General features: G+C 59.9%; 1 protein-coding gene across 2 annotated transcripts in view; it reads left to right on the top strand.

Annotated features, from left to right (window-relative positions):
• Positions 1-14,893, top strand: part of NDUFA10 (NADH:ubiquinone oxidoreductase subunit A10) — a 45,579-nt gene extending 30,686 nt beyond the window's left edge. For both annotated transcript variants that reach the window (XM_051840752.2, XM_051840753.2), the window contains one exon: positions 14,503-14,893. In XM_051840752.2, the coding sequence (XP_051696712.1) occupies positions 14,503-14,571 (69 nt within the window). In that variant the 3' untranslated portion in view covers positions 14,572-14,893. The remainder of the gene's footprint in view (positions 1-14,502) is intronic.
• Positions 14,894-22,355: the final 7,462 nt, after the last annotated feature.

Below are 22,355 nucleotides of genomic sequence, written 5' to 3' on the forward strand. Positions count from 1 at the left end.
CTCCACGGGGAGCGCGGCCCACCTGCTCTTCCACGGGTTCCACGGAGAGCGCGGCCCACCTGCCCTGCCGCGGGCTCCACGGAGAGCGCGGCCCACCTGCTCTTCCACGGGTTCCACGGAGAGCGCGGCCCACCTGCCCTGCCGCGGGCTCCACGGAGAGCGCGGCCCACCTGCCCTGCCGCGGGCTCCACGGGAACAGGAAGGGAAGGGGCTGGCACGGGCAGGGTGCTTGTTTCCTGGACGAGGCCCACAGCAGTGTCCGTGGAAGGTCACCACCCTTTCTAGGAGGTTGTTTTGTTTGTTTTTTAGATGTTGAAAATATATTCTGTGTTTTAGCCAAAGTCCACAAACAGGAGAAATCTGTGCAATCCCAGTTAATGTTGTAAAGATAATAAAATTCAAAAAGCATACCTCAGAGCTGCATGGGAAACTCAGGTGTGCTCGTCCGTGCTAGCAGATGCTCACGAGGCACGAGGAGGCGGCCCTGCGCCTGGGGATGCCCGGCTCATAGGTGTTTAAACGTTTGTTTATTTTCTACTTGAAAGAGAAATAAGTCTTCACTCCTCAAGTTGCTGCAACAGCTAGGCCAGGCCGAAGCCAATAGCTGAGATCTCTTCCTGGTCTCCCACGTGGGTGCAGGGGCCAGGCGCTGGGCATCTTCTACTGCCTTCCCAGGCCATAGCAGGAGCCGGAGCAGAAGTGGAGCAGCAGGACTCCAGCCAGCGCCAGGACAAGATGCCGGCACTGCAGGTGGCCCCTGAGCTCTGCACCGCAGCACCAGCCCCGAGGAGCTGTGCTCTGACCTTTGTTTTTAAAGCTGTGGTCTCCTCTTCTCTTTCAGGATCTTTCTGTCTTTGGTGTTTTAGTTCAGCAAGATGGGTCTAGACTTGAAGTTTATATTTATCCCAGTGCTTTCTGCGTGCTGCTGGCTGGTTCGAAATCTGATCCTGTATCTGGCAGTGCCTGGTCTGGGGGTCTCTGATTCTGTTGGCAACGCTGCTTCTTTCCTTGGGGCAGACTTCAGGTCCCAGCCCTGTGTCGGGGGCTTTTATCTGTTGCTTACTGAGTATGGCCGCAGGGGGACAGGCGCCCCGCGGACGGGCCTGACACACACGGTGGTGGTGTGATGGCCGCAGGGGGACAGGCGCCCCGCGGACGGGCCTGACACACACGGTGGTGGTGTGATGGCCGCAGGGGGACAGGCGCCCCGCGGACGGGCCTGACACACACGGTGGTGGTGTGATGGCCGCAGAGGGACAGGCACCCCGCAGATGGGCCTGACACACACGGTGGTGGTGTGACGGCCGCAGAGGGACAGGCGCCCTGCAGACGGGCCTGACACACACGGTGGTGGTGTGACGCGTCCCAGGCCTGTTGCCCGTTGTCCACCTGCTCTGCTGCCCTGCTCAGGGTCCTGAGAAGCAGGGGTGTGTGGTGCTTTGGGTGCTGGGCCCGGGAGGCCGTCAGCCGTTTGAGCAGATTCTTAGCAGAAGTGGGGGAGCAGCTCCCACCGCAGACCCAGCCGGGGCTCCTGCCGCACCTCAGCTGGACACCGGCGTCGCCTCTGCTCCCGCAGCTGGCAGTGTGGTGGGAGCTCAGCCTCCGCGCCCCGCCCTGGCTCCCGCAGTCTCCACCCTCGGCCCCTGTGGGCCCTTGCAGAGCTCGGCAGCGCGGTGAAAGCGTTTCTGGTGGTTTTCTGCCAGGAGGCTTGCAGGCCGTCAGGGCTGCCGCCATGCAGGGGGAGGAAGGCGCCAGAGCTGTCTGTGACCCTGAGGCCTGTGGTGGTGCCGAGTCCCGTGTCCGTCCTACAGAGCGCGTCCGACTGGAAATGCTGCGTTCTGTGTGCTCAGTGTTTGCCTAGCGAACGATCCCCAGCTGGAGAAGTCATTAAATCCCCAGCCCTCGGGCAGAGGAAAGAGTTCTGCCTTTTGTTGTGCTCAGATTCCATCCAGGAGGTAGTGCTGCATCGTGGGGCTAGATAGTGGAGTGCGTGTCCCAAGCACTCGCTGCCACCTGCATCTCGGACACGCGTGCCAGACGCAGCTGTCTCCGCACTGCGCTCAGCAGGTGGTGGTGTGCCAGGTGTGTTCCGAGTGCTGGAGCTGTGGTGTCCCGCCCAGTCGGGGAGCTGAGGGTGGACGGACTCGCCCCAGGACACGTGGTGGCCGCAGGCACATGCGGCCTCCTGTGAGAACAGAGAAGAGCCCAGTGTGCCCAGACTCATGGGGCAGGGCCACAGGGAGCAGGGGCGAGACGGGGCGGGGCCATGGGAGTGTTTTGAGGTGGCAGGCCACTCCGCTTGTCAGATTGGACGTTGGCTTAGGGACAGAGGTGGCAGTCAAGGGGCGGCTCAGATGAGAGGTGGAGAGACCTGTGCTGTGACCGAAAAACTGGCCACCGCCCTCCTCCCAAGCCCCTGTTAACAAGTGCCAGTGTTGCCGTCTCCTGCACAAACCACTGTGGGAGGATCCAAGGCCAGGAATGGGGAAGGGGTGGGAGAGCAAGCCCCCAGCTGGGTGGTGGGGGCCTGGCTGCTGTTCTCACTTCTAGACCAGCATGTGTGATCCTGGGAGGGTGCGGGAGCCATCAGAGGTGTGTGATCACCAGTACAAGGGTTCACGTGTCCCCGTGTACATCGTGGCCCTGGGTTGACCTGGCCTGGGGTAGTGAAGGAGCCGGGCCTCGAGTAGGCCTGGAGAGGCCCGGAGACGCCCGGAGATGCCTGGGACGCGGCCCTGCCCTGCTGGGTGCCGACCGCAGCAGGCTTCCAAGGTGTTCCGTCATGTGCTTTATTGGAGCGCGAGTTCGTTTATAAGCAGAAGTTTTAGGACAGGGTTTTAAGACGTGTGAAAGCCAGTGGGAAGGCAGAACCAGGGCCCGCCCCCAGCGGGTGAGCAGACGGCACCGTAGCACCTCCCCTTGGTACCCGTGCCGGCCGTCTCGATCAGCAGCCTTCCTCTCCAGACAGTTTTCACAAAGCACAATTGAATTCTGTCACGACGGCGATGAGTACAGCTGGTGTGGCCGTTGCACCCCCTCGTGGGAAGCGGCAGAAGCGCCCGGGGCCGACGTCTCCGTGGGGCTGGCGTCTGCGGAACTCGCCTGGGCCGGTCTGTCAGCGTGGTCAGGAAGGGCCATGGGGGCCCTGGCCTGCCAGCCCTCGGAGCCCCCGTCTCAGACGCCCAGGAGGGCAGGAGGGGAGCTGAGCCAGCTGAGCCTGGCCTTGGTGCCCGGCTAGCCAGCGCACCTGCCAGGTTTCGGGAGCATCAAGCTTCTTGGCTGTTCTTAGAGACAAAGGCAGGAGGGTGTTTATAGACGAGGGTGGGAGCTAGGGAGGGGTGGGGGAGGTACGAGGGGCAGGTGGTGGACGGAGTGGGTATCCTGAACAGAGGGGCCTCCATTCACCAGGTGCCAGACCACCCTGCAAGAAGGCAAGGACATTCCCAGGGACCGAGACCAGGCAGATCCCTGCTTGTCTCCCACGACCTCACACCTGGTCTTCAGCGAGGCTGTGGCGATGGGTGGGGTGGCCAGGTGTGAAATGAGACCTGGAGCCTGCCCCCTGGTCAGTGAGTGCGGCTGTGGGCTGACCCCTGCTGGCTCTGGTTGCTGAAGGCTCACCTTCTTGCCAACACCCACTGGGCCCTCCCAGTCCCCGCTTCCCATGGGGCGTCAGCTGCAGGCCTTCTCCCGTGTGGTTGCCTTTGTGCGCTTAGTGTTGTGTGGGGCCAGGTGTCTCGGGCACAGCCCTGCAGCACGGAGCTCTGCTGGCGTCAGACTACACCTCGCCGTGTCTGTCTCGGGTGATCGTGTCGTCTGTGGAGGGAACCTGCTGCTGCTCAAACAGCCCCGAGAGCCAGTGCAGGGCAAGGTCAGAGGGCCTCTCAGGGAGCTTGGAATTTGAGCCAGGACTCAAGATGGGCAGGTTTTAATCATTTATGGGCTTTATTCAGAATAAGTCGTTGACTGAGGTAGATTTTAGAGACTGGAAAACAGAACAAGGCAGGGAAGTTGCTCAGGGTCCCTGCTCGATGGAGGACATGGGGTGGTTGTTAAGAAGGCATTTGATGGTGGTGAGGGGCTTCCGAGGGCACTAGCAGGGGCCACACTCCAGAGGCACCGGGAAGCCCCTCGGTGATGCTGTGGTTGGGAGCCAGGAGGTCACCACCATTCCTCTGGTGCCATGGCCTGCGGGGGAGGGAGGGGTGGAAACAAGCAGAGGTCTTGGAAGGGATGGCGGGTGGGGTCTGGGGGTGTGGGATTCAGAGGAGAGAGGCTGGAGCCAGGCCAGCTAGCACTGTGCCACTGCAGTGACCTGGGCTGTACACTATTGCCGTGGGAGGCACCGTGGTGGCTGTGCCCTGGTGGAGATGAGCAGAGGTTGTATGGTGATGGCTCCTGGCACGGTGTGCTGCTCCAAGCTCCACAGGGGCCCTTCCGTGGTGAGTGCGTACCCCTCCCGGCCGTGTTGCTGACGTGGCACGGATGGTGGGGCTCGTGGCTTTGTGTGGGCCCTTCCGTGGTGGGTGTGTACTCCTCCCCGGCCGTGTTGGTGATGTGGCACAGATGGTGGGGCTCGTGGCTTTGTGTGGGCCCTCCCGTGGTGGGTGTGTACTCCTCCCCGGCCGTGTTGGTGATGTGGCACAGATGGTGGGGCTCGTGGCTTTGTGTGGGCCCTCCCGTGGTGGGTGTGTACTCCTCCCCGGCCGTGTTGGTGATGTGGCACAGATGGTGGGGCTCGTGGCTTTGTGTGGGCCCTCCCGTGGTGGGTGCGTCCCCCTCCCCAGCTGTGTTGGTGACAGGACACGGCAAAGAAAGGCCTTTGTAGAGCGAGAGACCCTAGATGCTCACACGAGAAGGAATTATTTTGTTTTTGTTTTGTTCGTCCTCTGACCTGCACAGTTTTTGAAGATTTTATTTACTTGAAAGAGAGTTATATATATAGAAAGATCTGTCTGGTGGTTCACTCCCCAGTGACCAGCAGTGACCAGCGCTGGTCCAGGCTGAAGCCAGGAACCAGGAGCTTCATCCGGTTCTCCCGGTGGGTGGCCGGGGCCCAAACACTTGGGCCATCTTCTGCTGCTTTTCCCAGGCCATTAGCAGGGAGCTGGAATGGAGCAGCCAGGACTCAAACTGGTGTCATATGGGGTGCCCGTGTTGCAGGCGGTACCTGCACGCCACAGAACCCGCCCCTGACTTGGGCATGTTTGACTGGTTCTATCGCTGGGTCACTGCGTTCTGGTGACTCTCATGTCTGTCCACTCTTCAGGGCCTGCGCAGCGTGGACGCTCAGGCGCCTTGGGAATCCCAGCTTCCACCCAGAGCCGTGTGTTCGGTTAGCGACCACCCACTGTGTGCACCGTCTTAGCACACTGAGGCGCGTGCGACACTGCTGCTCGCCGTGGCACCCAGGCCGCGCGGCAGGCCCTGTGCTCCTGCACAGTCCTCCCTGGGCGCAGCTGATTTGCTTCCTGCTTTGCTGCTGTTGGTCCAGTTCAAGGAGGTCGGATGCCATTAACATCCTGTGCTCCCTCCGTGGAAGTGACCGACCGAGACAGTTGCCAGGACAACAGGATCTTCGACTTTCTCTCCTGCTGTTTTTATTTCTTTACTGTCTCACATTGTTTTCATTTTCATTACCAAGTTCTTTGCCATTTTAAAAAAAGATTTTATTTATTTATTTGAATAAGGCAGAGTCACAGAGAGTAAGAGAGATCTTCATCTGGTTCACTCCCCAAATGGCGCTGGCACAAGGGCGCTGGACCTGGCCAAAGCCAGGAGCTTGGAGCTCCATCCATGTCTCCCACGTGGGTGCAGAGGCCCAAAGAGTTGGGTCATCCTCTGCTGCTTTCCCAAGTGCATTAGCAGGAAGCTGGATCGGAAGTGGAACAGCCGGGACTGAAACTGGTGCCCGTACGGATGCTGGTGTTGCACACGGCAGCTTAACCTGCTGTGCCGCCATATCAGCCCCTTCTCTGCCATTTTTTAAGAATATATATCTATTTGAGAGGCAGAGAGAGATCTTCCATCTGCTTCCAAATGGCCACAATGGCCAGGGCTGGACCAGGCCAAAGTCAGAATTTCGTTTGCGTCTCCCACATAGATGCCAGAGGTCCAAGGACTCGGGCCATCATCTGCTCTCCCGGGTGCATTAGCATTGGAGCAGCTGGAACGCTGACCAGGGTTCTGACAGGGGATGCAGGGCCATCATCTGCTCTCCCGGGTGCATTAGCGAGCAGCTGGAACACTGACCAGGGTTCTGACAGGGGATGCAGGGCCATCATCTGCTCTCCCGGGTGCATTAGCGAGCAGCTGGAACACTGACCAAGCTTCTGACAGGGGATGCAGGGCCATCATCTGCTCTCCCGGGTGCATTAGCGAGCAGCTGGATTGGAAATGGAGCAGCTGGAACACTGACCAGGGTTCTGATACAAGATGCAGTCAGTCACACATCAGTTTAACCCATAGCTGCATCATGCGGGCCCCCATCTTTGCCATTTAAAAATAGAGATGTTTTCAAATCGCTTTAAATATGTTTGGGACTGGGTTGTGGTGCAGTGGGTTGAGCTGCCACCTGTGGTGCCGGAGTCCCACGTCTGAGCGCCTCTTCCAGTCCAGGGAGCTCATCTTCTGACCCAGCTCTGCTCATGCGCCTGGGAAAGCAGTGGAGGGTGGCCAAGTACGTGAGCCCCTGGGGGAGGCACGGATGGAGTTCCAGGCTCCTGTTTTTAGCCTGGTCCAGACCCTGCCACGTGGCCATTTGGGGAGTGAACCAGCTGGTAAAAGATCTCTGTCTCCCCCCACCCCTCTGTCTTTGTTCAGATATATGCGTACATGTGTGTGTACATGTGTGCATACATAGAAGTCGTTAAATATGTTAGCACTGCACGTTCTTGACCTCTATAGAATTCACACCGACAGACAAACTTGGAACGAGCAGCAGAGTGCTGGGGTTAATTTATCTGAACGTGTTGAAGCCAGGCCAGGCCCACCTGTGCTGGAGTCCCTCGTGGCGCCGCCTCCCTCACAGCTCCTGTGTTACACAGATTCACAGTGCAGCGGTGGCTCCCCTGAGCTCCGAGGGCGGTGCTCACGCCTTCCCGAGCCCACCAGGAGGCGGGGCTCCTCAGGGCTACAGAGGAGGGCTCCCCGCCCTGTGTGGCTCCGTGCCGCAGGGCAGCTGTGGGCTGCACGTCCCAGCTCGTGTGTGAGGAGCGTCACAGCACGCGTCCCCGGGAGGGAAAGCGAGCGCGGAGGGTGGACTTCTGTGGGTGCTGATTGCCAGGTGTCCGTGGTGCCGGCTGTGGCACTGTTGAAGTGCCACTTGTGTGTGTTCCACAACTTTTTGAAAGCAGACTGTTTACTGTTTTGAGGGATTTAAACAAATACTTAGGAGCTTTTTTTTAAAATCATTCCCAGCTAATAAGAGTTAATGGGATTGAGACACTTCAGCTGTATGATACTGATGTTCATTGCGATGAATTTATAGTTAAAGATGGATGTGTTTATAATAGGATGTAGTGTTTGTGTGTTAAACATAGGAGACACGGGGCCGGCGCTGTGGCATAATTGGTTAACGCCCTGGCCTGAGGCACTGGCATCCCATGTGGGCACCGGTTCTAGTCCCGGCTGCTCCTCTTCCAATCCAGCTCTCTGCTATGGCCTGGGAAAGCAGTAGAAGATGGCCCAAGTCCTTGGGCCCCTGCACCCATGTGGGAGATCTGGAAGAAGCTCCTGGCTCCTGGCTTTGGATCGGTCCAGCTCTGGCTGTTGAGGCCATCTGGGGAGTGAACCATCGGATGGAAAACCACTCTCCCTCTCTCTGCCTCTCTTCTCTCTGTGTAATTCTGACTTTCAAATGAATGAATATTTTTTATAAAAATAGGAGACACTTTCAAAATAGATTTTTTTAGCATGCTGCTCAAATGATTATTTTACTTATTTGAAAGACAGATTTCCTGTCTGTTGGTTCACTCACCAGACGCCCACAACACCCGGGGCTGGGCTGGGCCAGGCCGAAGCCAGGAAGCAGGAACTCCATCCGGGTCTCCCACATGGTGGCCCCCTGCGCGAGCCGTCACTGCTGCCTCCCAGGGCGTGCACTAGCAGGAAGCCAGAAGTGCAAGCCAAGCTGAGGCTTCAGCCCAGGTTCTCTAGGGGTGCAGCGCCGAGCCCTTCCCAGCTGCACAGACGGGCACCCGCAGGGCGTTTTCTCAATACGGATTCTGATCAAATGGGAAATTGTGACTTCGATTTTATTAGATTCATTTATGCTATACAGTGATGAAAGTTTAGGAAAACTGTACATGAAGAAATGACGACCATAATTTCTACAATGCTCTTCTTTAAAATTAATGAAAAATTCTAAGCAGAACTCATTAACATTTATATTTAATAATGGAAAATGGGAGTTGGAAATTGGAATTCCCAAATCACTGCAGAGCTGTTTAGTGTAAAGTCCTCAGAGTGTTGAGACAGAGGAGTCGATTGTGTTTAATACAGCCCAGGAGGCAGAGGGTTCGGTGCTGGCATCCGGGTCCCCCAGGAAAGCTCTCTAAGCTGAGAAGCTGTGAGTGTCATTGAAGGTCCCCAGGGCGGCTCCCAGGATGGAAATGCGCCCCATGACAGTCCTTGGAGGTTCCATACACCATGACCATACCTGGAGGGACGGCGCCCCATGACAGTACCTGAGGGACTGTGCTCCATGGCAGTACCTGGAGGCACCATGCCCCATGACAGTACCTGAGGGACTGTGCTCCATGGCAGTACCTGGAGGCACCATGCCCCAAGACAGTACCTGAGGGACTGTGCTCCATGGCAGTACCTGGAGGCACGGCGCCCCATGACAGTACCTGAGGGACTGTGCTCCATGGCAGTACCTGGAGGCACCATGCCCCAAGACAGTACCTGAGGGACTGTGCTCCATGGCAGTACCTGGAGCACGGCGCCCCATGACAGTACCTGGAGGCACCATGCCCCAAGACAGTACCTGAGGGACTGTGACCCATGACAGTCCTTGGAGGTTCCACGCACCAGAGACAGTACCTGGAGGCACCACGCCCCATGACAGTGTCTGGAGGCACCATGCCCCATGACAGTGTCTGGAGGTACTGCATCCCATGGCAGTACCTGAGGGACTGTGCCCCAAGGACAGTACCTGGAGACACCATGCCCCAAGGACAATACCTGAGGGACCGTGCCCCAAGGACAGTGCCTGGAGGCACCATACCCCATGGCAGTACCTGGAGGTCCCGCACCCCGTGACAGTACCTGGAGGTCCCGCACCCCATGACAGTACCTGAGGCACCATGCCCCATGACAGTACCTTCAGGCACCATGCCCCGTGACAGTACCTTCAGGCACCATGCCCCATGACGGTACCTAGAGGTCCCGCGCCCTGTGACAGTACCTGAGGCACCGTGCCCCGTGGCAGTACCTGAGGGACTGTGCCCCGTGACAGTACCTGGAGGTCCCACGCCCCGTGACAGTACCTGGAGGCTGCAGAAGCATGGAGGAAAGAGGAGGACCAGGGTGCACCTAGGGGACCGTCCACGTGAACACGTGTGCCCGTGGCATCTGTGGTGTTGGCCGCAGTGACGTCTCCCAGCCCAGAAACTGCTCTTGCTCACCCGACGGCACAGCCCTGTAGCCAGTGAGGTTCGGAGTTGCATTTTCCCCCTTTTCCCGGCTTCTTAGGATTGCTTTCTGTGCCTCCATTTTGTTTTCTTGGTAGGCTTGCTTTATTTCCTTCCTCAGGCTGTCTTCAGCTTGTCACAGTTGGCTTGCAAACTGCAGGAGTTCCACCACTTCACACGCGCAGCCGCCTTCCAGACAGCCCGGCCTCACCCTTCCCCGTGCGCTCGCTCACGGCTTCTGCGTGTGCAGTAGACCTCTCGGTTTAAATGCTTGCTTTCTCTTTTCATTGTGTTTGAAACACAGAGATGGTGAGAGAGAGAGACCTTCTGTCCTCTGGCTCATTCCCCAAATGCCCATAAAAGCCATGTTGGGGCCAGGCTGTCTTGGAGCCCAGCGCTCCATCCAGGTTCCTCCAGCGGATGGCAGACGCGAGTACTTGCCGCCGCCGCCGCCTGCCAGGCTGTGCGCTACCAGGAAGCCGACTGGGAGCAGAGGAGCAGAGACAGGCAAGGCGCACGCTCCGGGGATGTGGCTGCTGCGCCAAATGACCACCCTGAATTTGTTTAATCTTAGGTTTTCCCCCCACAACTACCATTTCTCCTTTTTTTCTTATTTTTTTTAAGATTTATTGTATTTATTTATTTGAAGAGCAGAGTGACAGAGGAAGAGAGAAAGAGAGTGAGCTTCCCTCTGCTGGTTGACTCCCCAGACGGCTCCAACAACCAGGCGTGGGCCAGCCCAAAGCCGGGGCCAGGAGCTCCATCTGGGTCTCCCACAGGGGTGGCAGAGGCCTGAGCACTTGCGCGTCGTTGCCGCTCTCCCAGGTGTGTTAGCAGGCTGCAGCAGTCAGGACTCGAGCCTTCAGTCCAGGATGGAGAGGGGGCGTGGCAGGCAGGGCTTACCTGCGCCACCGCGCCACCCCGTGCCTACCATTGCTGACGGCCTCGCTCCTCCGGGTGGATGTAAGTTTGTACCCAGCATCCTCATCTTCTGCCTGAGTGAGTTCTCAGCAGTGGCTCCTCGCACGGGTCTGGGAGCGATGGCTTCTGTTAGCTGCTGTCTGAGGGTATGTATTTGTCTCAGGTTCACTTTGGCCCGTGATTTCAGTGGATAGAGAAGTCGAGGGTGACAGCCCCTTCCCCATACCTCGTGTTGTGTGGTTGCCTCGTGTCCCGCATGGTGGCGTTTTGCCCAGAGAGGAAGGTGCTTGGACCCCAGACAGGCTGCGTGTGCACTCCAGTGCCCCTCTCTGTGTAGGCTTGCCTGGGAGTGCTCTCTGCCAGCCCCAACACCCCCGAGCAGGCAGCTGACCCATGAGGTGAAGAGCTCCGTCCCCAGGTCACGTGTGGGTTTGTGATTTACTGTGGCTCCGCCCCACTTCAGTAAACTCGGTTTTTTATTTTCAGCGGGAGGGGTGGGAAAACAGCCTCTGAAGGGGGCCGTGAGTCTCCCGAGTCCAAGAGCTGTGGGGAGGAAGTCCCCTCACCTGCGGGGCTCCCTGTGCGCGTGGGGGGCGTCCTCCCTCCTGGAGCCGCCCTGCGTGCACTCAGCAGGTGCTCACACCTGTGCCTGTCAAGTGTGTGTGTGGGCTGCTCCTGGAGTACTGACTGCATACTTGTCCCCCTAACCATTTACACACCCTTCCCGTGTGGGAGGGGCCCGCGTGGTCTCTGGAATTCCACTGCTGTGTGGGAGAGCCCCGGTAGTCATTAGGATCCCGTGGCCAGTGTGGGAAGAGCCTGCATGGTCTTTGAAATCCCACTGACTGTGTGGGAGGGGCCTGTGTGGTCTCTGGGATTCCGTGGCCTGTGCGGGAGGGGCCTGCGTGGTCTCTGGGATTCTGTGGCTGTGTGGGAGGGGCCCGTGTGGTCTCTGGAATTCCACTGCTGTGTGTGAGAGCCCTGGTAGTCATTAGGATCCCGTGGCCAGTGTGGGAGGGGCCTGCGTGGTCTCTGGGATTCCGTGGCCTGTGTGGGAGGGGCCTGCGTGGTCTCTGCGGATCCTGCTGCCCATATGGGAGGGGCCCGCGTGGTCCCTGGGATCCCGCTGCCTGCAGAGAGAGGGCCTGGTGGTCTCTCCCAAGCATCTGAGATGGCTTTCCTAGTGGGGTGAGTGTGCACTGGGTTTTGGCCAGTGCTGGCGTGAAGTGCTCATGCAGAACCAGAAGCTGACTTTGCAGTCTCTCCGTGTGGAGTGTTCTAAATGGGAACCCTCCCGGAGGTGCCAGCTGGCTCAGCAGCACTGGGAAGAGAGCCCCAGGATCTGAGGGCCCCCCGCCAGTTCGATGCCACCCATGGAGTGCAGAGAGCGGATTCCGTGGGGTTAATAGACCCTGGCTGGGCCCAGTGGGTGTGCTGCTGTGCTAGTTTTATTTGCTCCCGTTTAAAATCAGTTTGCAAAGCTGCAAATAGCCCGTCCTCCAAGGGCTGCTGTGGCTGCTCCTGAGCTTGGGGACGAGGTGAAGTGACCGCCCGTGTGCAGGCACGAGGGACCTGTGGGGTGTGCGGCTGGCAGTGTGAACCGTGGCAGCTTTCGGTTCAGCACTCTGGTTGCTCCTGGGGTAAGAGGAACGTGCTTAGTGGTGGGGCCCCTCCGAGACCTGTCGACAGCTGTCCCTGCTCTCATCTGGCCGCTGCCCACTGCCCACAGCTGTGCTGATGCGCAGTGCTGGGCAGGAGTGCCTGGAGGCCTGGCTCTGCCAGCGCCCCCGCTCTGGCCGCTGTCCTGTGCTGTTCTCTCTCCTCTGCTGCACAGACACGGCCGGCGTCCCTGTGAGTGTCGTGTCACTGTGTCCTCTTAGTGCCGGGTTTGGCAGCACTGCGCAGCGGTGTGGGCGGGCTCCCGGCCACAGTCTGTCCTTTCCGCTTCCTGTGTCCATGACCGCCTGCCCTCTGGGGTCCACCCAGTCCCCCAGACAGTGCCTTCGCCACATGAGCTCCTGCAGTGCAGCTTCTAGGGCTGGGGGCACCACATGGACTCCACTCCCAGAGGCCCACACAGAGGACACCTGTGTGTGCACCACCTGTGCGTGCACACGTGCCCTCACCTGGCATTTGAGGTCCACTCTGAGGAGCAGCAGCCCCGGCCTCGTCTCTGTTCCCTTGGTTTCTCCCACCAGTGTGGGCCATAGCCGTGGCCGCTGCCTGGCGCAAGGCCCGGGAGTCGTGTGCTGCCGCTGTCCCTTCCGCAGGTCCTCTGTGTCCTGCCCCACTGCAGAGCTGCAGGCCACGGCCCAGCAACATCTCCCCACATCTCCGCCCAGTCACCCTGGACACGCGATCCCTGTGGTGCCGCGTCCCTCCCACCACCCCTGTCTGCTTAGCTGCTGACCGGTCCCACACTGCCCATTGGTCACCCTCCAGGAAGACCAGCTCCTCCTCCCTGCCACCCAGGCCCGGGGACCTGTCACAGGGGTCAGCCACAGCTCTCCTGTGCCAGAGCTCTCGCTGGAGCCTTGAGGCCTGCACACAGTCAGCGCAGCGGCCTGGGGTCCTCCCGAGCCTGTGGCACCGCCTCCCAGTGTCTGCCCTGCAGCTACACACCCCTGCCCGAGCCAGCAGCTGCCTTGGCGTCACTGGTGAGCGACACAGCCCCGTCTGGTCTCCCTGAGACCACCAACTCCTGAAGGAGCTGGCCAGAGTCCGCCTCCCTGGCGGCTCCCGGGGCCCTGTCCTCTGCCTTGGAGGTGGCTGTGTCATGCGTGCTCGCTGTGGAGAGCTGGAGGGGGCTGACTGGGCGTGCAGTGGCCGGCTGGGCGTGCAGTGGCTGGCTGGGCTGTGCAGTGGCCAGCTGGGCGTGCAGTGGCCGGCTGGGCGTGCAGTGACCGGCGGGGCGTGCAGTGGCTGGCGGGGCCTGCAGTGGCTGGCTGGGCGTGCAGTGGCTGGCGGGGCTGTGCAGCGGCTGGCAGAGCTGTGCAGTGGCCGGCGGGGCTGTGCAGTGGCTGGCGGGGCTGTGCAGCGGCCGGCCGAGCTCGGACGGGCTGTGCAGTGGCCGGCTGCTAATGGCCTTTTGCTGGTTGGAAGCAGTGGCTCTGGTGGTTGGGGAGGACAGGATGTGGGAGACGTGGGTGTGCACGTTGATTCTGTTCCCACGGCTGTCCCTTCTGGGCTACACTGTCCCTGCCACATGCCGCTCTGGGCTGCCTGCCTTCCTGCTGCGGTACCACGCTGAGGCTGCCTTCCCAGGGGAAGGGGCTTCCTTCTCTGACCTTCCTGCCCCTCCTTCACTCACGGTCTTAGCGACCGGGACACTGTTTTGTGGCCACCCCAGCTCCCTCTGTGCTGTGCTCAGAGGCCACCCTCTGTAACTGCCTCTCTGGGGCTCCTTGCCCTGCCTGGGTCCAGCTGGGCGGAGCCAGCAGGAGGCCTGGGCGGCAGGGTGGGAGGGGTCGGTGGGTGGGAGGGGTCGTTTCTTCTCGCTGCTCCCTTCAGCCCTGCTGGGTCCCCATTGCTGTTTCCCACCTGCTCCTCGCCCTGAGCTCAGCGTGGGCCGGGGCCACTCCCACCGTCAGTTCTCTCTGGCCAGACATGGAAAGAGCGCAGTGACGACCCCACAGTGACGACCCCACGGGTGATTTCCCCAGGGAACTTCCCCGTCGTGACGGTCGCAGCCGAAAGAAAGCTCTTGTTCCCCACGGCTCTGCCACCCCCGACCTGCCCCTCACGGTGCCTGCCGCTGCCGACGTATTGAGAACACAGGGGTCGTATGGGTCCTGTGCTGCTCCCCACCTGAGGACGGGAGCCCCTGGCAGGCAGGGCTGCCTCTGTGGGGTCTCCGTCCTCACGCGGAGCACTCACAGACGCTGGTGCTGGGGGGCTGGGCCAACACTGTCGTGCTAAACTCTGTGTGCTGGCTTCCCTCCCACAGCTGCCGGGCCGCAAGTACAGCCCCGGGTACAACGCCGACGTGGGTGACAAGTGGATCTGGCTCAAGTGAGCGCCGCCCTCCGCTCAAGCTGCCACCGTGAGGGAGAAGCTTCCGGTCTGCCTGCCTCTCTCCGACTCCGCAGAGCTTTAAAACTCATGGGAGGAAAATAAGCGATCTGAACATTGTACTGCAGAAGCGGTGTTCTGGCAGACAGCTGTCGCCCTGTGGTTTAGGTCCTGGTGCCGAAGGCACAGCGTGCGAGCTCTTGGAACCCTCGTGGCTGTGTTTGTGCCGGAACAAAACCCTGCCCCACAGGTTTTGTCTGTCTCCCTGCCCTACAGGTTTTGTACACTGTTCAGACTGCAGGAATAAAACCCTTCTGTGTCGCTTCTGCCCCGTGCACCTGCACCCGCGTGCGGGGATCTTTGCACACACAAGTCCTCACCATCTTCCTGTCTCTGGTTGTATGAGATTCCGTTTGGCTTAAACGTGTATGAGCCATCTTTTTTTTTTTTTTTTTTTTTTTGACAGGCAGAGTGGACAGTGAGAGAGAGAGACAGAGAGAAAGGTCTTCCTTTGCCGTTGGTTCACCCTCCAATGGCCGCCGTGGCCGGCGCGCTGTGGCCAGCGCACCGCGCTGATCCGATGGCAGGAGCCAGGAGCCAGGTGCTTTTCCTGGTCTCCCATGGGGTGCAGGGCCCAAGCACCTGGGCCATCCTCCACTGCACTCCCTGGCCACAGCAGAGGGCTGGCCTGGAAGAGGGGCAACCGGGACAGAATCCGGCGCCCCGACCGGGACTAGAACCCGGTGTGCCGGCACCGCTAGGCGGAGGATTAGCCTAGTGAGCTGCGGTGCCGGCCCGTGTATGAGGCATCTCTAAAGAGTTTGTGGAAACTGCGTATTGTGAAAAACTGTGGTTTTCTAAAGTTTTTGAACCAAAGTAAGTTCATCTTCTCATTCCATTTTCCATGGCCTCTGTGGGGTCCCCTTGCTTCACGTCGAAGGGCGTCTCCAGCTGTGTGTTCTGACAGTCTGACCACTGCACGAGACCGAACAGATAAAAAGTAAAGAAGAATTGGGAAAAAGAAGGAAAATGTGAGCACAGGTGTGTTTCAAAGGAGTCGGGGAATGGCTCCTGCGTGGGTGCTGAGACTGGCACTTAGCCTGCTGGTGGGACGAGAGCCCAGCAGAGTGGCGGCCTCCGCCCCCCCCCCCCCCCCCGAGTCAGGCTGCCCTGCAGAAAGGCAGAACGGCACTCTGGGAGCGGGGCGGGTGGAGTTCCCGCAGGCTGGCTGGCTGTCGTCCAGGAAGTCAGCTGTGGGTTGTGGACCTGTCACGTTGCCATTTCCTGCCACAGGCTGCGTTCTGGCCAGCGTGGTCACTCTCAGCCACGTGTGGCTGTTTAAATTCATGGACATCTGGATTGAGCCCCTCAGTTGTTCAGGGGCTCAGTAGCCATGTGGCCTCCTGGCTGGACGGCGCCGAGAGCACTGCCGTGGGCTGAGGGGCGCACGCCTCTCCTGCTGTGACCCCACCTGCTCAGCCGCCGTCCGTCCTCCCTGCTTTTGCTGTGTGAGGAATGGAGAATGAGGTTTCCCGGCTGTGTCTGAGTTGGGGTGCGGATGTCAGCGGCTGAAGTGTTGCGTTTCCCTCTGGGTCCAAGTGCCTCGGCTGCCCGCGGCCGGGGCAGGGTGGAGGCTGCTGATGGAGGGCCGTAGCGGGCTGCTGGGAGGCCGGGGCTCCTGTTACCACAGACAGGCCTTTCAGCCTGGCACGAGCCAGCTGTGGCGGCCATGGCGGGTGCCCTGGTGGTCAGCGTGTTAGTGTCAGCCCGGGGGAAGTGCTGAGGCGGTGCCAGTGTCACATACACGCTGGGAGAAGACACCCACGTCTCCTGTCCAGGTTGACCCCTGAGGACGAGGTGAGCCTACGCCCCAGTTTCCATAGTCAGAGCAGTGCTTTTTTTTTTTTTTTTTTTTTTTTAAGATTTGTTTATTTATTTGAAAGGCAGAGTGACAGAGATCTTCCACCAGCTCGTTCACTCAAATGTCTGCAGCAGCCAGGGCTGGGCCAGGCTGAAGCCAGAAGCCCAAAACTCCATCCGGTCTCCCACGAGGGTGCAGGGGCCCGAGCACTTGGGCTGCCCTCCACTGCCTTCCCAGCCATTAGCAGGGAGCTGGATCGGAAGCAGAACAGCCGAGACTCAGCCGGCACTCAGATGTGGGATACGGGCATCCCAAGTGCGGCTTCACCCTCTGCCACGACACCTACCCTCCGTCCATGGTTCAGTTTCACAAAAATGCTGGTAACCCTTAAAAAAAAAAAAAAAAAAAGGCAGGGTTGAAGGAAAACTGTGCTTGCCAAGACCCACGCCGGCGTCGTCCGGCTCTGGAGACACGCAGGGACGTGTTGCTGCAGTGGTGTCTGGTGTCTGACCCTCCTGGCGCGGGACGTCTGAACTGAACACAGTCCTCGTGTTTATCTTTCTGTCCTGGCAGATTTGGAGCTTAGAAGAGATTACGTGCAGTGACCGTGGGGGTTGCCTGAGTGGGCAGTTGGTGGACTGCCCCAGCCTCCTGTCGGGGCGTTGCTGGCCGCTGTCCACCACGAGCTGGGGAAGGAAGCACTGCCCAGTCCCAACAGCTGCAGGCCCAGGCGTGCCCCCGGGCCCTGCCTCGAGTGTCAGGTTGCTGTGGGCATCTGCCCGCCTTTCCAGAGGTGTGCTGGCCTCTGAGTGCCGTGGGGCGTGTCGCCGACGACGCCGGGACACGGCAGGTGGCTGCCTTCTGGGAAGTACAGCCGCTGCTTGTGCTGGGCTGACCTGCGGGTCTGGGCTCACTCACCGGGGCCGTCCTTGGGGTCAGAGCGCCATGGGGGCTCTGCTTGAGTGGCAGGTGCTGGGAACTTGCAGGCACAGGAGGGACTCAGCGGGCCCTGCCCTCGCCCGGGACTTAGGACGAGCGGTGAGGTTGCCTCCAGGCAGGGGCCTTCGTGGGCTGAGGCTGGGGGGCTCCCGCTCCAGTTGGGCCCCAGAGGAGCAATGTCTCGGGCAGGATGAGCCCCCGGCGAGCTGTGGCCGCCATCGCTGACGGAGCCATGGAAGCAACGTGCCTACCTGTGAGCGTGGACAGGGTGGCACTGTTACACGTACTGGTGACTTCATGGCTTTGAAATTCTTAATGAAAAATCGTTTGGGTAAGAACAGTCAAGTGCTCACGAGTGAGCGCGTTTCAGATGAGTTCTAGCACTGCCTGCCCAGGCCCAGCGGCAGATCCCGCCAGGAGCACTCCATGTGGTTGGCTGGAAGGGGCCGTGCCTGGCGGCCACGCTAGGAGCACAACGGCCTCTGGTGTCTGGGCACCAGCTCCTGGCTTGGGGTCACTTGTGGGTGACGCTGGAACACCTGTAGGGCTCCCTGAACCTGACGGGGACAGGCCCAGACCAGGCTCCCCAACATAGATACTGGCGAGGGTGTGGTTTGGAGAGTGGTTGGGGCCGAGGAGATGGGCCCTGTGGGCCGCGTCAGGTGGGCCAGGGGAGCCCCAAGAGTTACCGTTGACCAGACCATGGCCAAGAGCACCATGGAGAGATTCCAGAGGTGGGCGCTCTGGAGAGCAAAGCGTGGCAGGGGCCCAGTCACGCACCTGTCAGTCTGCAGACCTGTGAGAGCCCAAAGTGTCGGGGCAGGGAGGTGGGGGGCTGTCGCTCCCCCTCTTCGTGGAGGAACGACACAGGACCCTGAGCTGTTCTTTTGTCTGCTCGGCCCTCCCCGGGTTTACTGCTGGTTCTTCCCGGGTTGGCTACCGACCCTTCCACCTCCATGGAAGGGCGGTTCCCCCTGGCCACTTTCCCCACTTCCGCAGGGGAGCGGCACACCGCCGGCCTGCTCTCTCGGGGGCTGCACAGGTGTTCCTTCAGATAGATGTTCCCCTTAGATGTTCCTGGTGCATGTTGTCTCTCTCCTCCTTTATAGTCCTCTTCCACCAATCCCAACTCTGCTACCCACACGCCGAGTACGCTGCTCTCCTCCAATCAGGAGCAAGATCAGTTCCTGCAGCTCAGTCAATCAAATAGGCGAGAGGCAGCTGCGTAGACGTTGTTACTCCCTTCTCAGCGCCATATTGTGGGAGAGCAGATGCATAGAATAAGTCTTAATTCCAGTAACAGTCTAGTCCGAGTTGCTCCCCACAGATCCCCCTTTCTTTTTATTTTTGGCGTTGATACGCGCCTGTCTTCGGTGCCCTGCGGCACACACTCTGCTCTGCTTGCTAGAGTTGCCCACAGGTGCTTACAAGCCCTACCAATCAGGCAAACCGAATCCAGGTCCTCTCTTCACCATGTTGTGAGGAGGTTTTTAGGCGCTGATGCGTGCCTGTGTTCGGTGCCCTGCAGCGCATGCTCTGCTCTGCTAGAATTGCCTGCAGGTGCTTACAAGCCCTAGCAATCAGGCAAACCGAATCCAAGCCTTCTCATTGCCGTACTGTGGGGAGACTTATTGATGTTGATAATGTGCCTGTCTTCGGTGACCTGCAGCAGGTAAGCTACTAGCCACCCACAGGTGCTTATCGTCTTACTAATCAGGCAGACCAAATCCAAGCTCTCTCATTGCCGTGTTGTGGGGAGGCCTTATTTTTTCTCTATTTCTCTATCTCCGGGCATTCCTATTTCTCCTATTTTACTTCTATCTGCCAGCATTCCTATTTCTCTCATTTTACTTCTATACTTCTGTTTCTCTTATCCCCGCGGCTTCATTTTCCCTAACATTTTTCTCTACCCGGTATGTTTCCTAACTTTTCTTCCAACAATATTCCCCTCTCATTTCTCCTGGCCTCTCCCCACAGTCCGTATCCAAGTCTAAGTTTCTCATAGGTTTCACTTTCACTTTCAACCTGCAGTCCGTATCTGAGTCTAAGTTTCTTCTTGCTTTCACTTTAAATCCTAACTTCTTTCCCACAGTCCGTATCCGAGTCTCTGCCTAGGCTTTCAATAGCTTCTTCCAGCACCTTTTCCGTCCGGCTTTTCCCTAGGCTCTTTGCTAGTCTCTCTCTCCGGTATTTTCCCACTTCTTCCGTTTCTTCCCTCCTAGGCTTCCTATCCGAGTCACGGCACCATTATGTCGCTCCCCCTCTTCATGGAGGAACGACACTAAACCCTGCCTAGGCTTCCTATCCGAGTCACGGCACCATTATGTCGCTCCCCCTCTTCATGGAGGAACGACACAGGACCCTGAGCTGTTCTTTCGTCTGCTCGGCCCTCCCCGGGTTTGCTGCTCGTTCTTCCTGGGTTGGCTACCGACCCTTCCACCTCCGTGGAAGGGCGGTTCCCCCTGCCACTTTCCCCACTTCCGCAGGGGAGCGGCACACCGCCGGCCAGCTCTCTCGGGGGCTGCTCAGGTGTTCCTTCAGATAGATGTTCCCCTTAGATGTTCCTGGTGCATGCCGTCTCTCTCCTCCTTTATAGTCCTCTTCCACCAATCCCAACTCTGCTACCCACACGCCGAGTACGCTGCTCTCCTCCAATCAGGAGCAAGATCAGCTCCTGCAGCTCAGTCAATCAAATAGGTGAGAGGCAGCTGCGTAGAAGTTGTTACTCCCTTCTCAGCGCCATATTGTGGGAGAGCAGATGCATAGAATAAGTCTTAATTCCAGTAACTTAGTCTAGTCTGAGTTGCTCCCCACAGTGGGTGAGGACCCCAGCAGGGAGCTGTCGGTCACTGCAGAGCTTGGGACGATCCCTCCCCCAACCACAGGCCAAGCACGTGCGCCGGCTCCTTGTCAGCGAGCCTGCTCGGGGCAGGAGCTCCGGTGAAGGCGGCTGTGGCAGGGCCACGCGCCCTCCTGCTGCTGACAGGAGGCACGGTGGGAGCCCGAGGACAGGCCACTGCCCGGGGTGTGAGCAGTGCCCGCCCTGCTGACCTGAGTGCTGCCTCAGTCTCGCTGTTCAGGACACAGCCAGGGAAGCCGGGCGCCCCGGCGTGTTCTCAGGGGCCGCGTCACTGCGGGCGCAGGAGGGCGCTGGCCTGGTCCTGTTTGTGGTGATTTGCTCACGGGATCTCGTTCCACGGAGATCTCCAGCCCTGTGTGACGAGGATGTCTGCTCGTGTGGATTTTGTGCTTCTTGGGGATGGGGATGCGGGGGCCCGTCCCACCTGCTGGCTCGGTGCTACCGGCTCTGGGGACCAGATAGGCCGTGCACCTGGCAGTGGGCTTTCTCCAGGGAGCGAGGGGTGGGGCCTCCCGCGCTGGCCTGGCCTGCACTTCTGCAGAGGCCTCAGCACACAGAGCTGCCCGTGGTCTCCAGAGCTGCCGCAGCCCCAGCCTTGCTCCCTTAGGTTGCTGTCCAGGCCGCTCCTGATGGGGGCAGTGGCTGCAGGCTGGCCAGCCTTGGTGTCCAACGCCAGCTTGTGGGGCACACTTCCGTTTGCCTGACTACAGCGTCCCCTCCTGCCTGGGCCTGTCTCGCGGGCCAGTGTACCTCCCAGCCCCGTCAGCACACAGCAGTGACCCGGGCATGGCCGCCACTTCCTGTAGATGTCTGGCAGGTGTGTGTCCAGCCTTAGCCTTGTGCACACACCCTACCCCACCCACCTGTCCTGGGTGGGTCTGGACTGGAAGGAGCCGGCCCACTGGTGTCTGCAGGAGCTGAGGACAGGCCTAAATCCAGGGCAGTCCTGAGCGCAGGCCTTGGCCTGAAGACGTGGTTTTCTGGGACTTCTGTAGAAACTGAGCTAAGCCTGGAGGCCGTGCGGGCTCTCAGATGTGGAGCAGTGGCCATGTGGAGGTCCCTGAGTCCTGCCCCCCTCCCCGCACGCGGAGCTAAGGCCTGGAGGCCGTGTGGGCTCTCAGATGTGGCACAGTGGCCACGTGGCGGTCCCTGAGTCCTGCCCCCCCCACACACACGGAGCTAAGGCCTGGAGGCTGTGTGGGCTCTCAGATGTGGCACAGTGGCCACGCGGAGGTCTCTGAGTCCTGGCCCCCTGCATACCGAGCTGCCCAGATGCCCTGCACCCAGGCAGCTTCTCAGTGTTGGTGCTGGCCCTGGTGTTCGCATGGAGCTCTCTGTTGGAAGATACGCGGGTTAAACTTGCTTCTGTTAGAGAATGCAAGAACGTGCCATGCAGCAGCCAGAACTCAAGTTCAAACGGCCTCTGCCCACGTGAGGGGCTGCAGGGTGGACCCCGCTGCCAGGGCAGGCAGGATGGGCTGCTCGGAGGCGGCGGCGGCAGGGGTCCTGGGATGCTGACAGCTGCACCCCGCTGTGCAGGCACTCTGGCTCCCAGGAGTCCTAGTTGCTGTGTGTGCTACAGGAGGGGTTACAGAGGACCCTCGCCGTGGTTGTGGCCGGCAGAAGTCTTGGAAGAAGGCAGACTTGCCGTTAGCAAAAAGTCAGTCACGGCTGCGCACAGGGTGAGGCTGCCTTGCCGTACCTGCAGCTGAGAGCCCGGCCTCGGTGTGGTGCAGGTGCTCGGAGGGGAGTGGGAGGGGCCTGCGGGTCCGTGGTGTCTCGGCCCTGCCCGGGTGGAGCTGATCCTCGGAGCCTGGAGGCAGCAGCCCCCTCCCCCAGTCTCCAGGAGGGAGCCTGTCGCTCCCCGTCTTCGTGGAGGAACGACACTAAACCCTGCGCTGTTCTTTCGTCTGCTCGGCCCTCCCCGGGTTTGCTGCTGGTTCTTCCTGGGTTGGCTACCGACCCTTCCACCTCCGTGGAAGGGCGGTTCCCCCTGGCCACTTTCCCCACTTCCGCGGGGGAGCAGCACACCGCCAGCCGGCTCTCTCGGGGGCTGCACAGGTGTTCCCTTAGATGTTCCTGGTGCATGTTGTCTCTCTCCTCCTTTATAGTCCTCTTCCACCAATCC

The sequence above is a fragment of the Oryctolagus cuniculus genome, chromosome 3 (genome assembly GCF_964237555.1).
Source record: "Oryctolagus cuniculus chromosome 3, mOryCun1.1, whole genome shotgun sequence".
In the NCBI taxonomy this organism is placed as follows: Eukaryota; Metazoa; Chordata; class Mammalia; order Lagomorpha; family Leporidae; genus Oryctolagus; species Oryctolagus cuniculus.